This window comes from Oncorhynchus mykiss, chromosome 17, assembly GCF_013265735.2.
Source record: "Oncorhynchus mykiss isolate Arlee chromosome 17, USDA_OmykA_1.1, whole genome shotgun sequence".
NCBI classification, from domain to species: domain Eukaryota; kingdom Metazoa; phylum Chordata; class Actinopteri; order Salmoniformes; family Salmonidae; genus Oncorhynchus; species Oncorhynchus mykiss.
The window spans coordinates 37,287,457-37,301,911 of NC_048581.1; the positions used below are offsets into that span (position 1 = coordinate 37,287,457).

Consider the following 14,455-nt stretch of genomic DNA (forward strand, 5'->3'; position numbering starts at 1 on the left):
ACGGCACATGTTTCTTTCCAGGTAACAATGGTTGACAGAGGAAGAACAATGATTCCAAGCACCACCTTCCTTTTGAAGCTTCCAGTCTGTTATTTGAACTCAATCAGCATGACAGAGTGTTCTCCAGCCTTGTCCTCGTCAACACTCACACCTGTGTTAACGAGAGAATCACTGACATGATGTCAGCTGGTCCTTTTGTGGCAGGGATGAAATGCAGTGGAAATGTTTTTTTGGGATTCAGTTAATTTGCATGGCAAAGAGGGACTTTGCAATTAATTGCAATTCATCTGATCATTCTTCATTCCTTTCTGGAGTATATGCAAATTGCCATCATACAAACTGAGGCAGCTGACTTTGTGAAAATTAATATTTGTGTAATTCTCAAATCTTTTGGCCACGACTGTAGAATGGCATCAAACCATGTGTTTGTATTTGATTCCATGCTGCTCCAGCCATTACTATGAGCCCTGTCCTCCTCAATTAAGGTGCCACCCACCTCCTGTGTGCTGAAAGGTGAATTCTCCCAGTGTGTGCTGGAAAGCAGACTGAACTGGTACAGGATTTCCTCTAGGATTTTGCATGTGCTTGTCTCCATTCCATTTCTTTTTTATGTTGAAAAACTCCCAAGTCACTAACGATTAGAAGCATACCCATAACATGACTCAGCCACCACTATCCTTGAAAATATGGAGAGTGGTACTAGGTAATGTGTTGTATTGGGTTTGCCTCAAACATAACACTTTTAATTTTCAGGACAAAAGGTTAATTGCATTGCCACATTTTTTTTGTAGTATTACATTAGTGCCTTGTTGCAAACAGAATGCATGTTTTGGAATATTTGAAATATGTGCAGGCTTCATTCTTTTCACTCTAAATTAGGTTAGTGTTGTGGAATAAATACAATGTTGTTAATCCATCCTCAGATTTCTCCTTTCACAGCCATTAAACGATGTAACTGTTTTAAAGTCACCATTGGCCTCAAGGTAAAATCCCTGAGCGTTTTTCCTCCTCTCCGGCAACGGAGTTAGGAAGGACGCCTGTATCTTTGTAGTGCCTGGGTGTATTGATACACCATCCAAAGTGTAGTCAATAACTTAATTTGTAAAAATGTGTGTAGGCCAGTGACAAAAACAAAAATAATTCGGAATTTCATACATTTTTAATTCAGACTGGAAAACAACAATGTGGACAAAGTCAAGGGGATGTGAATCCTTTTGAAGGAACTTTAACCCCCCCCCCCCACACACACACACACACACACATCTAAAATGAACGTGAATACATGGCTGTCATTATTTCTATCAAGGATAGAACCTACACTTTATATCGACATTTGATGTGAATACTTTCTGAAGGCACTTCATCCACTTTATTCAACATCCAAATTAACGTGAAAACATGGCTGTCATTATTTCAATCAACGATAGAACCTACACTTTATATCACCATTTGAACTTCTAATATGAAAGGGATAATAAGAAAGGGAGTGGTTGGTGACACACAGGAGTAGCCACTCACCTATTTGTCAGCTCATAGCACAGTTACACCTCCAACACCGGTAAAACAACCACTATGCGGATGTCGGCCAGCGCATGTTAACGCTCGATCTGATTGAATCAGATGCACTAGGGTGCCATGTGGGACGGAGCCTCAGAGGGACAAGACACAGGGAGAGACATTCATTACTCTTCTCTGTCATATATGTTTACTATGCATATCACTATAGGGACAAGCTAAGGTCTTGTTCAGCAGCATGTTAGTCAGTGGCAGAGGTTGTTTCCAATTATGATGTTGTGTCCTGTTATGATGATGCATTCTAAGAGCTTGCCCTAGTAGAAATGGAGCATATGGAGTGGACACAGTTCTTGATTCTATGATAGTTGGCGAGAATAGTTAGCTTCTCTATCTAATTCATTTTTTTTTTTTCATTTGAATCTAAATCTATCAATCAATTCACCTCAATGGTCAGTTCTAGGGTTTATATGTATTATCACAGACCCATAACAATGAACAGAAGGAATTACAGTAAAAACCATAGAAATATAATTCCTAGAATGGAAAAAACCCCTTCAGACCACAGCAATTTGACTGGATCACTCATGGGTATACACTCAATGTTTTAATAATTATATTTCTATGGTGAAAACACCCAAAGGAAAACCTAGGGGATCTGACCCAAGGCATCTGTCTGAATTAAACTGGAGTAACAGGCAAACATACTCTGTGTACAGTATCCATTCTGGATTGCACTCTGCAGTCACATTAACTCAATAGCGGGCTTTTTCAGTAGTTGTCCCACGTTTTCCATTCAGGTTTTCTGTTACCTCTCTAGTATTTGTGTGTCCTGCATTTCAGCAAATGTCCCTTTATCTGCAGCTCCACAGCCTACAATAATAGGATCAGGGAGTTTAACTTGTCAGACATGCTAAACCCCAGGCCTATGTGCCTTCTAATGCCATTGGGATTTAACTGGTCGTCATATTGGCAAGTGGAAAACTAAAAGTAGCCTATACCTGCCCACTCATCTCACTGTCTTCTGACATAGTGACCCCTGACCCTTGATACCATCTTACATGAGATGTGCTCAATAAGTTCATTAAAGGAATAGACCAGCCCTAAATTGGGGTCGGTCAATTCCATTTCAAATTAGTCAATGGAATTGACCCCGAACTAGCCAGATGGTCACCATGGAAAATATGCACAAAACTTCCAAAGGGGCTCTCTACCAAAGTATGATGGCACTGCATAATGGCACTGCAGCTACATTGAAAAATCAAGGTATTCAAAAAGGATACAAGAAGTATTCAATACACTGTAGAAAAACCTACCTGTGTTCCACTGCCTCTATCAATCAGATAACCAATTCTATCACAGGACAGTCTTATTTAAATACACAGAGGATTCTGAATGTTTATATGGTGCTGATAAGCAACAAAAGTCAACCACAGAGGAAAAATAAAGAGGACACAAGAGACGTAGAGTTGAGAGAGAAGAAACAAAAGTTTGTCACGTTGAAATTATTCTTAAATTGTCATGAGGCATTGGATTTTGACATTATCTCACAAAATACATATGCAGTTTCAACAGTGTCCTCTTTGTTACTCTTGTACCACCACATGCACTCAGAAATTATTCAGGCCCATTTCGACTTCATCAAAAATGTTGTTACATTACAGGCTTATTCTAAAATGAATTAAATAAATAAACTCTTCATCAACCTACACAAAATATCCCGTAATGACAAAGCGAAAACAGGTTTTTAGAGTTTTTGGCAAATGTATAAAGAATAAAAAACAGAAATACCTTAAGTATTCAGACCCTTTGTTATTACACTTGAAATTGAGCTCAGGTGCATCTGGTTTCCATTGTTCATCCTTCATTCTTAAATGGAAGAAGTTTGGAACCACCAAGACTTTTCCCAGAGCTGACTGCCCGGCCAAACTGAGCAATTGGGGCAAAAGGGCCTTGGTCAGGGAGGTGACCAAGAACCCAATGGTCACTCTGACAGCACTCCAGAGTTCCTCTGGAGATGGGAGAACCTTCCAGAAGGACAACCATCTCTGCAGCACTCCACCAATAAGGCCTTTATGGTAGAGTGGCAAGACGTAAGCCACTCCTCAGTAAAGGCACACGACAGCCTGCTTGGAGTTTGCCAAATGTCAACTAAAGGACTCGGACTCTGCATTGTGTCCCGCCACCCACCACCCCCTCTTTTACTCTACTACTACTACTCTCCATTTCTCATATATACAGTCACTTTAACCATACCTACATGTACATACTACCTCTACATACTACCTCAATTAGCCTGACTAAGCAGTGCCTGTATATAGCCTCGCTACTGTATATAGCCTCACTACTGTATATAGCCTCACTACTGTATATAGCCTCACTACTGTATATAGCCTCGCTACTGTTATTTTTCACTGTCTTTTATTTCTTTACCTATCTATTGTTCACCTAATACCTATTTTTTACTTAAAAATTGCACTCTTGGTTAGGGCCTGTAAGTAAGCATTTCACTGTCAAGTCTACACCTGTTGTATTCGGCGAAGTGACAAACTTTGATTTGATTTAATATTTATAATACATAAATTACTTATGTGCTGGTGTTAAACTGGCTGATTTTAAAAAAGAAAGCATGAGAGCAAGAGCCCGAGAGAGAGAAATTCACACCTACACTTCCATTATTAACTTTAGATGACTGTTTTACCGAATGACTGATGTTTTTATAAAGATAAAGGCTATATTTGTCCAAACCACTGGGATGATTGTGCGGACATCCTCCCCTTAAGACATTCTGATGTAAAAGTTGTTTCTAGTTTTCCAAATTTGGTATATATTTCTACATCATTATGAAATAAAATCTTTGGTTTTCTTAATCAAAAACCTGTCCAAAAGCCTCTAATGCAAATCTAAACATTTCACTTGCTTGGATTTTTGTTTGTTTGTGCTGCTGTATATTCTTACCAAGATCATGTTATAATAAAAATCCAATAGATTAAGTGGTTCCAGTGAGTTGCTACATATTTACCTTGGCTTATTGGCTCACAGGAGCTTGGTATGTTTACAGTGACTAAGTTTAAGGCATATTGTATCCTTACATGATAATAATGTCCCGTGTGGCTCAGTTTGTAGAGCATGGCACTTGCAATGCCAGGGTTGTGGGTTTGATTCTCACGTGGGACCAGTACGAACAAATACGAAAATGTCTGCACTCACTACTGTATAAGAGTGTCTGCTAAATGACTAAAATGTCATGTAAATAACATTTGTAGGTCTATACATATTGTACATGTTTTGTTCATTTATGATATCCAGAAATACTGTATATTCAATTCTTAAAGAGTCCGATAGCCATTATTTGCAGCATGTCAAGTTAGCCTATCCTATTCATTCCTCAAGGGTGCCCATTGTGCTTTTCATAGCCTATCTATTTCAGTCTCTGACTTGATCCTACATCTAACAATACATGATGTGCATTTCCAAATGTGCTCTTATATAGTCTTAACCACAGTCGGCTTACCTTGCTGGCTTCACTTTTTTACAAAGCCCGTTAAGTAATGATTACAACCCTTGAAATAGGTCTGTGGATAGAAACGTGCTCGTATTGTGCTACTCCTGTTGGGTGCCACTGTGCACCTGTGTTCCATCTGTAGGCCTAGTGGCTAGAGCTGTGGTGCCAGTGTGGCTAAGTTCACATTCAAACAGAGATTCTTCCCCCTCGCCCAACTGTCTCATCCGGAGGTGAATCGACCCGTATGTTTTCCTGGGTTGGAAAAATGTCCTCCGGTGGTACAGCTCACCTTTGCATATGGACACCATTAGCAAGATGGACAAGAGCATTCCCCCTAGAGTCAACAGTCCCAGGCCTGCTATGATACACTTGTCGAGGTGCGAGCCCAGTTGTGTGTAGTACATCTCCAGTTTCTCCATCTGACGGGCTGACACCAGGTCTGGGTTGACCTTAGCCTCTCGGGGAATGGTGTAGGCAATGACCACCAGTACAATTCCACTCACCAAGAACACCATGGCAAATAGGAAACCGTAGTCGAGTGAATGGTTTTTAAAGTCAGTCTCATGTCCCGCCTCTGAGCGGTGTGACAGCTCATCTCGCTGGAAAGGCCGGGGTTGTGACTGATAGCCCCTGTCATTAGACGTGGACCGATGAACACTCGAGCTGTCTGCTCCCTGGGGACTGAACCTCGTCTCGTGCTCCTCGTCCTGATATGACGTGTTCTCGATTCCAGTGCTAGCTACTGTCCGAGGTCTTGACTGGGTAGCTTTTCGCGGAGTTGTAGTGACCTCGCAGGTAGCGGGCTTGTCGCCATCCCCCAATTCACAGAGCTCTACGGCATTCAAAGACTCCATCGAAATTCAGTCGATCTGCTCAGGTCATGATTTGGCCACCCTTCCTTATTTTGCCAAATACCTGCAGGAATATTTTAAATTATGAAATAGCATTAACAGGCTGCATAGCTATCATGCATGCGGTGTCTGCCGCTCAAATTTGAATAGTCCGCAATATTTTGTGAAATATAAATACAATTTAAATCTAATTTTAAGCCATATATATCTTTATTCAAAAGCAATAAAATAACATGTAGCCATAACAAAACAACAAAGCGTTGAAGTGTGTCAACCTTGGTCATGGAGTGAGACGTCCCAACTAGTACATGACATCCTGAGAACCTTAAGTGGGAATTTCAGCACAATGTTTCCTCATGTTTAAAGTAATGATCTCAAAATGTTTAGAGAACATTTAGAAACAACGTTCTTCTGTGGGAATTTCAGTACTTCAGCACAACATTTTCAGCAGGATTCCTCATGGTTCAAAAGTCATGTTCTCAGAAAATTAAGAAAAGTTTCCATAAAAACCACAAGAAAACATTTATAAGAATGTTATTTAAAAACATATACATTCCATTCTCAGTGTCAACAAAACTCTCTATCCTCTACCCTGTTAAGTGTGTTCAGGTGTGCTGGCCACGCCCATTAATTAGCCACACCTGATTTTAATGAGCACTTTTTTCCCTTTGAAATGGGGTCCGGGTTAATAGACTAAAATGACATCCTGCTGTCTCAGTGGATTAATTCCATGGATAGAGGACATGAAATAGCTTTGAATCTCACTGACTCTGTGCCACAAAGTGTTTGCATGATTAATTCTAAGCAAAATAATTTCTGTGCTTGGAGTTAAACTAGCAGTGTTATTAAAAGTCTTACCAAAATATGTTCTCAGATTCATCTAGAGGCTATCCTTATACTGACATTATGCATCTTAAAAACACTTCACTCAAGTCACTGATTGTAGGCTATTTATGGGAATGAATGCATCCCTCCCACCCTCTAACCTAGAAGGAAGACCATGTAGTGCGACTGGTAACACAGCTGCTCTGATTATCATTAAACTGGGTGGAGAAAGTCAAGGCTTCAAAAAACGTTGATATGTTAACAAGAACAGACTTTTCATTATCAGTTCAGCCTACAATTAGCAGATTATCTAACAGTTTGATAAGGGTCTGTGACAATATATGCGACATATACCAATAACAGTGGGCGACTGACACATTTTTATATGATTTACATTTCATGAAATACCTTCTATTTCTGCCCATGATAGGGGTTTAATCGTCTTTAAAAACAGCGCAAAATCAACCCTGGCATGACCTTGATTCCCATCACAAAAACGTCGCCTATGTATTGGATTAAATTAGGTATGTTGACCGGTAGTATATCGCCTATCTATATCTAAGTATCAATCAATTAAAGAGGACTATTCAACAAGAACCGCATACACTACAATAATATTATAAACATCCTATCCAAAAAAAGACAGCCTACTCTATTGATATATCAATATTAAACACAAAAATGGACCTACCCCCAAGCGTTGACGCTCCAGTGATAAGATGTTGTAGTGCAGTGCAAAGATGCCGGTTGTTTCGAGGGGGACCGAAAGACCTAGAGAGCAACTGGCCATGCGCAAACAAACGGTGCCATGAAATTGGTGGTTGAAAGGGAGCGCATCGCTTCAGCTGGTTGTGGAGCTGACAGTAATGACATTAAAAACGTTTACCTGCACTATAGGGGTGATATGTGCCAGAATTAAGCCTAGTCAACCATACTACCACGTGGCTGTCCATTGAACTTCTGACTGACTTGGCATGTGCAACGAACATGCATAGTTTATATTAATTAAATCTCAACCATAAATGTTACAAATTTACAGTTTTTCCCGTGCACGCCGACATTCCGAAGTAGCCACCTTGAGCTATAGTGTAGCCTATGGCTTGTGTATTTCCTGTTATTGCTATCCTGTTATCCCTAATTGCCTAGAAAAGATTATGTCCAATCTATAGGTTATCTGTCTAACATCGCATGGTATGTTATCTTATCTCGCTGTATAGCCAATCACAGACTCTGTTGTTACCAGTTCCCAGTAACCTACATCAGACAACCAATAAGAGTTGTGTCCATGGCTTTCAGTCAAATAGAGGAGTTCATAGGTGTTCCCAGGGGGTCCGTGCTATTCAGGATTGTTGGGATATCCCTCCCTCAATCAACTATACATGTAAAATGGTTAAGTTTAGTGTTAGTTAGGGGTTATAGTTTAGGGTTCAGGGTAGAGACATCCTAAGGAATCTGGATTGCAGTGACTGTTCATAGAGTGAGAGAAGGGCACGTTATTTGAGAGCTCGGCGGCAACACAGACATTCATTTTGTTTTGTTTTTTTACAAGCGACAGAAGCGATTTTCGAGAGTGTCTGCCCCAGATAATTATTTTCAACGACTCTAAGGAAACTATCAAGATCTCCCTGATCCGATTGAGTAGTAAGTAGGCTATATTTAAGTTGTGATATCGATAGGAAATATAGGCCTACTGTGTTGATAAGGCAAATTTGGTTAATATGAAAATAATTACTTTTTATTGAAAACGAGTTGATAACGTATTGTCGAAAGCACTTAGGCAATACTATTTAATGTGTCGATAGGGGAATAGGCTGGTGTACAATAATAATGCAATTTGATGTGCTAGTATTATTTATTTCATGGGTTAATTAAATTGTAAAATCAAATATGTGGCCAGTTTCAGGAAACTAGGAATATGTCACAGGTCACTACTTCACAGAGAGCTGTTAGAACATATGTTTTTTTTAAATCAAAATTAGCCTAGTTGGTTTAGCCACAGAAAAAGTCAGCAACCTTCCCGTTAGCCATGATTGTCTGAAATAATGAGTGGGCTGGACATGCCCAGAGGTGAGTTTGGATTGGTCTGCCAAATAGCACCCATTTATCTATTTGAGCTGGTCTGTGTGTCTAGGTAATCCTATCTAAAACAGCTTTTTTATGTATCACATAGTAAAACTGGATAAGCCTAATGTCAAGTTTGAGTGTACTGTTAGCTCGCTAACGTTACGTGTATGCTCTCCACATTCTGGAGGACCGAGTTTTGAAATCAGTGAAATTTGAGTATGCTGGCTAAGGAGATGGAGAAAAAAAGCCTGTCTCCGGATTACATCTTCAAACTAAGGGCAACCATGGCATCCGACAGGAGACGCGGCCATCCATGATGTATATAGGTAAGATAATGTAACTCGCTAGACTTTCAGATATTACATGTTTAAAATTTTGACAGAAAGTGGCCCGCTAGCTAACATTACGTGTATGATCTTATTATTCGGTATCTCAGAGCCATTTGCTTGACTAGTTATAGCCTAATGTTAGCTAGCTAACATTGAACCTGATTGGTTAGCTCCCTGCAGATTCATGTAGCGTAGTAACGTCATGAGCTGGGATTATGGTTCATTGTTTAGCTAGCTACATGTCTTAACAAAAGACTCTCATCTGAGTGTGTCAGCCTAACTAGCTCTGCTAGGGCGAGTAAAATGGTCAGAGTGGGGTGTTTTCTCATTCGGGTCTGGAAGTAGCTAGCCAATGTTAGCCAGGTAGCTTGGGTGCTTGACTGCTGTTATGGTCAGAACGTTGAGAGCGAAATGCTCTGAATTTTCGAACGGACAATCTGACAGCACAGTGGCAGTCACCAACGCTCTGGTTAACATAACAGCCTAACCAGTTCAGCTAGGGCGAGTAATGTTCAGTGAGCTGTTCTCTCATTTGTGTCTGGAAGTAAGTTAACAAACAAGCTAGCAAGTTAACCTCTCTGCGCACCGAACCCGTTAGCGGGATTAAATTCGACAACATACGGTGATCGCTACATAAATAGTCATATTAAACATTCATGAAAATACAAGTGTCTCACATGGTTCGAAAGCCTAGAATCTTGCTAATCCAAACGATTGGAAGACAACAAGTGACGAACCCATTGTGCACCAATTATATGACCACTGTCTCGTTGATTGACTGTATTTTAACCCAATGGCCACTGATCATCTTGAAATCTAGCTGGGTGGATAGCCAATGAGCAGAGGTAAACGGCAATATCCCATGATTCTTTGTTGTAAGACAAACCTTTCCATTGAACGCTGGCGTAAAGACCGTTCTTTCGCCATTGCCAATTCAACCGTGAAGGAGCAAAGCTTATTACGCACAACAGTATTTCGGTGACTTGCATCTTCAGCTGTTTATTTATCCAACATCATGGCGAATAAGTCAAGGAAAGCTAATTCTAAGACTAGATATACGAATGTAGAAACAATTTTAGAGGAAATTCATTGTGAAAGTGAGACAGATCTGTTTTTTGAAGACTCCATTTTGAAGACTCTGAAACTGAGGCATATTTTTTTAATGGAGAGGACATTGTTTTGGACTGGTAAGTTGCTCTCATGCTAATGTCATTGTTTGAAATTAATATAACATATTATTTGTGATTGTTTTTACATTTTATTTGCAAAATATAAAGATTGTGAGTGAGGGTCTGTTTGTTTGTATGAGAACGACCATAGCCTATGTCTGTGTGTGTGTGTGTGTGTATACAGTGGGGCAAAAAAGTATTTAGTCAGCCACCAATTGTGCAAGTTCTCCCACTTAAAAGATGAGAGGCCTGTACTTTTCATCATAGGTACTTCAACTATGAAAGACAAAATGAGAAAAAAAAATCCAGAAAATCACATTGTAGGATTGTTAATGAATTTATTGGCAAATTATGGTGGAAAATAAGTATTTGGTCACCTACAAACAAGCAAGATTTCTGGCTCTCACAGACCTGTAACTTCTTCTTTAAGAGGCTCCTCTGTCCTCCACTCGTTACCTGTATTAATGGCACCTGTTTGAACTTATTATCAGTATAAAAGACACCTGTTTGAACTTATTATCAGTATAAAAGACACCTGTCCACAACCTCAAACAGTCACACTCCAAACTCTACTATGGCCAAGACCAAAGAGCTGTCAAAGGACACCAGAAACAAAATTGTAGACCTGCACCAGGCTGGGAAGACTGAATCTGCAATAGGTAAGCAGCTTGGTTTGAAGAAATCAACTGTGGAAGCAATTATTAGGAAATGGAAGACATACAAGACCACTGATAATCTCCATCGATCTGGGGCTCCACGCCTTATCTCACCCCGTGGGGTCAAAATGATCACAAGAACGGTGATCAAAAATCTCAGAACCACACGGGGGGACCTAGTGAATGACCTGCAGAGATCTGGGACCAAAGTAACAAAGCCTACCATCAGTAACACACTACGCCGTCAGGGACTCAAATCCTGCAGTGCCAGACGTGTCCCCCTGCTTAAGCCAGTACATGTCCAGGCCCGTCTGAAGTTTGCTAGAAAGCATTTGGATGATCCAGAAGAAGATTGGGAGAATGTCATACGGTCAGATTAAACCAAAATATAACTTTTTGGTAAAAACTCAACTTGTCGTGTTTGGAGGACAAAGATTCCAAAGAACACCATACCTACTGTGAAGCATGGGGATGAAAACATAATGCTTTGGGGCTGTTTTTCTGCAAAGGGACCAGGACGACTGATCCGTGTAAAGGAAAGAATGAATGGGGCCATGTATCGTGAGATTTTGAGTGAAAACCTCCTTCCATCAGCAAAGGCATTGAAGATGAAACGTGGCATTTCAAGGTCCTGGAGTGGCCTAGCCAGTCTCCAGATCTCAACCCCATAGAAAATCTTTGGAGGGAGTTGAAAGTCCGTGTTGCCCAGCAACAGCCCCAAAACATCACTTCTCTAGAGGAGATTTGCATAGAGGAGTGGGCCAAAATACCAGCAACAGTGTGTGAAAACCTTGTGAAGAGTTACAGAAAACGTTTGACCTCTGTCATTGCCAACAAAGGGTATATAACAAAGTATTGAGAAACTTTTGTTATTGACCAAATACTTATTTTCCACCATAATTTGCAAATAAATTCATAAAAAATCCTACAATGTGATTTTCTGGATTTTTTTCCCTCATTTTGTCTGTCATAGTTGAAGTGTACCTATGATGAAAATTACAGGCCTCTCTCATCTTTTTAAGTGGGAGAACTTGCACAATTGGTGGCTGACTAAATACTTTTTTGCCCCACTGTATATGCATATCCTGGCTTCTGGGCCTGAGTAACAGGCAGTTTACTTTGGGCATGTGAGTCAGACAGGAAGTGGAGAAAAATAGGCCCTAGCTTGAAAAATATTTATTAAAGAGATGGGTTGGGCTAAAGCTTAAACCTCTATATGATCGCTGTCCCTATACCGGGACGGTTGTTGCTGACTAGAATGACGTAAGTAACAGCCTATTTTCCAGGACAAAATCCCAGGACAGACATGTCTTAAATGTGCAGAAAGCTTAAATTCTTGTTAATCTAACTGTACTGTCCAATTTGCAGTAGCTATTACAGTGAAAAAAGACCATGCTATTGTTTGAGGAGAGTGCACAACAACAAACTTTTATCACGCTAATTGGTTTGATACGTTCACCTCTAAAGGTAAATAATGTACTTACATTCAGTAATCTTGCTCTGATTTGTCATCCTGAGGGTCTCCGAGATAAAAAGTGGCCTAGTTTTGTTTGATAAAATCAATTTTTGTATTCAAATGTAGGAACTGGGTTCTACAGTTTGAAGCCCCTTCTTTTATGGCCCCACACCCTGGGAGTGCGTAAATGTACATTTTTTATTACCAAAAGATTTTTGTATGTTCTCTGTAGTTATGTTCTTGGAAATGTATCAATTGACCAATTCGGCACATTTGGGTAGACCTGATTCAAAATGTTGTGCAGTAATGTAATGCTTCACTGGATCAGTCTGAAACTTTGCACACACACTGCTGTTCTGGTAGCCAACATCTAAATTGCACCTAATCTACTATGTGATGTTATGGCCTTTCTCTTGCATTTTAAAGACGATGGGAAAAACAATATGTGTATTATCTTTTACCAGATCTAATGTGTTATATTATCCTACATTGATTTCACATTTCCACAAACTTCAAAGTGTTTCCTTTCAAATGGTATCAAGAATATGCATATCCTTGCTTCAGGTCCTAGCTACAGGCAGTTAGATTTGAGTATGTCATTTTAGGCAATTTAAATTTGTTAAAAGGGGTCCCATCCTTATGAGGTGTGAACAATGGATGGGTATAGACAAAGAAGCTCTCTCCAGCTTTCAAAGCAAAATTATGTTCTCATTGTTCCTCAACTGTACTGTATGATATACAATTTTATAGCTCTGAGTCTCTACTTTTATCTAATGTAAAAAACACTATTTCAAACTTTGCTACATAAGACATATACAGACGTGGTGCAATAGGATATTTACATATTTTACATTGTAATACACTATCCTTACAAGTCATTGTGTGCTGAAGCTATGGGTTTATTTTTCAATTGTCACTAAGCCTACACATTCACACTCAAACTATATTGAATGGGGGATGTATAACTACTTTTCACTGAAGTTGGGAACAAGGTACGATACACAACTTCAATCGAAGACCTTAAAATCATGCCTGACAAGACCAATGAAATCATAACAGTGTCCTAATATAGTGTGGATACAAGAGTAGCCTATTCTAAAATAATGTAACTATGTGCTTGTATTATTCATCTAAATTATTAATTAAATTAGAAATGTGGATGGGTACGCTACTTCATTCAATGATTATGGTATTGCACAAGGTAGGGGCGGCAAGTAGCCTAGTGGTTAGAGTGTTGAATCCCCGAGCTGACAAGGTAAAAATCTGTTTTTCTGCCCCTGAACAAGGCAGTTAACCCACTGTTTTTTGTTCTTAACTGAGCTTGCATAGTTAAATAAAGGTAAAATAAAAAATAAATAAAGATACTGGAGTAGTATATAATCTACAATAGTAATGTCATTGAATGTGCTATGGTATAACTTATTTAATTGATGAATGAAATTGTAAATGGGGATGGGTAGGCTACTTCATTCAGTGAATATTGAATGTCTTGCTATCTCTGGGAGTATGTTAATGAAGGCTTTTCAGCTGTTGAACTGTTTGAGCAAGATCGAACTAATTTCTAAATCTATCTTTCTTTTAGCCAAGAAGTGATGAGCCAGAGCAACCAATCAGCGTCACTGTAGCTGTTCTACCCACCACCCACACAGCTCTCCCTCTACAAGCAACCACATCCTCTTCTCCTGTTCAATTAATTTGCCAGCACACTGAAAAGGACTGTACATGCATACCTCTGTGCCCATCTCATTGCAACATGATCCATCCAAGGTCAAAGCTGGAAGCCTAAAATGTGAGAAATGTAAACAAGTAGTGTGTGTTGTGTATGGATGGCGTTCCAAGAAAAGACACGAGAAAAGGGCAAAGTAGATTGTGATGAGAGTGAGAGCATACAGTATGAAAATAAAGACCCCATGGGATCTAAAATGAGTGGGGGTGCCCTCGTCTCCTTTTTATTCCTTTGAGGATACTACAGTCACCCCTGGTGGAGGTTCTTGGAACACTGCTATTTAAGTCTGAGCAGAGGTTGACAAAAACCTTCAAAGGTGATGGTGCTATGTTGCGTGTTATCTCGAATACCTGGCAGATGTT

General features: G+C 39.8%; 1 protein-coding gene and 1 long non-coding RNA gene across 5 annotated transcripts in view; one reads left to right on the forward strand and one right to left on the reverse strand.

Moving 5' to 3' along the window:
• The window catches only part of tmem74b (transmembrane protein 74B), a 31,303-nt gene extending 23,515 nt beyond the window's left edge, over positions 1-7,788 (reverse strand). The window contains exons 1-2 of one of the 4 annotated variants that reach the window (XR_002469199.2): positions 7,385-7,788; positions 5,027-5,932 (exon numbers count right to left, since the gene is read on the reverse strand). Coding sequence is in view for 1 of the 4 variants with exons in the window: in XM_021568374.2 (XP_021424049.2) it covers positions 5,116-5,871 (756 nt within the window). In the remaining 3 variants the exon portion in view is untranslated. Of the gene's footprint in view, positions 1-3,956; positions 5,933-7,384 lie in introns of those variants that run through there. The other 3 variants (XR_002469198.2, XR_005036976.1, XM_021568374.2) reach the window with 3 other exon arrangements.
• A 77-nt stretch (positions 7,789-7,865) lies between these two features.
• Positions 7,866-14,359, forward strand: LOC118940423. Its single transcript, XR_005036977.1, has 3 exons — positions 7,866-8,334; positions 8,945-9,083; positions 13,950-14,359. It is a non-coding gene; the product is annotated as an uncharacterized LOC118940423 (long non-coding RNA).
• Positions 14,360-14,455: the final 96 nt, after the last annotated feature.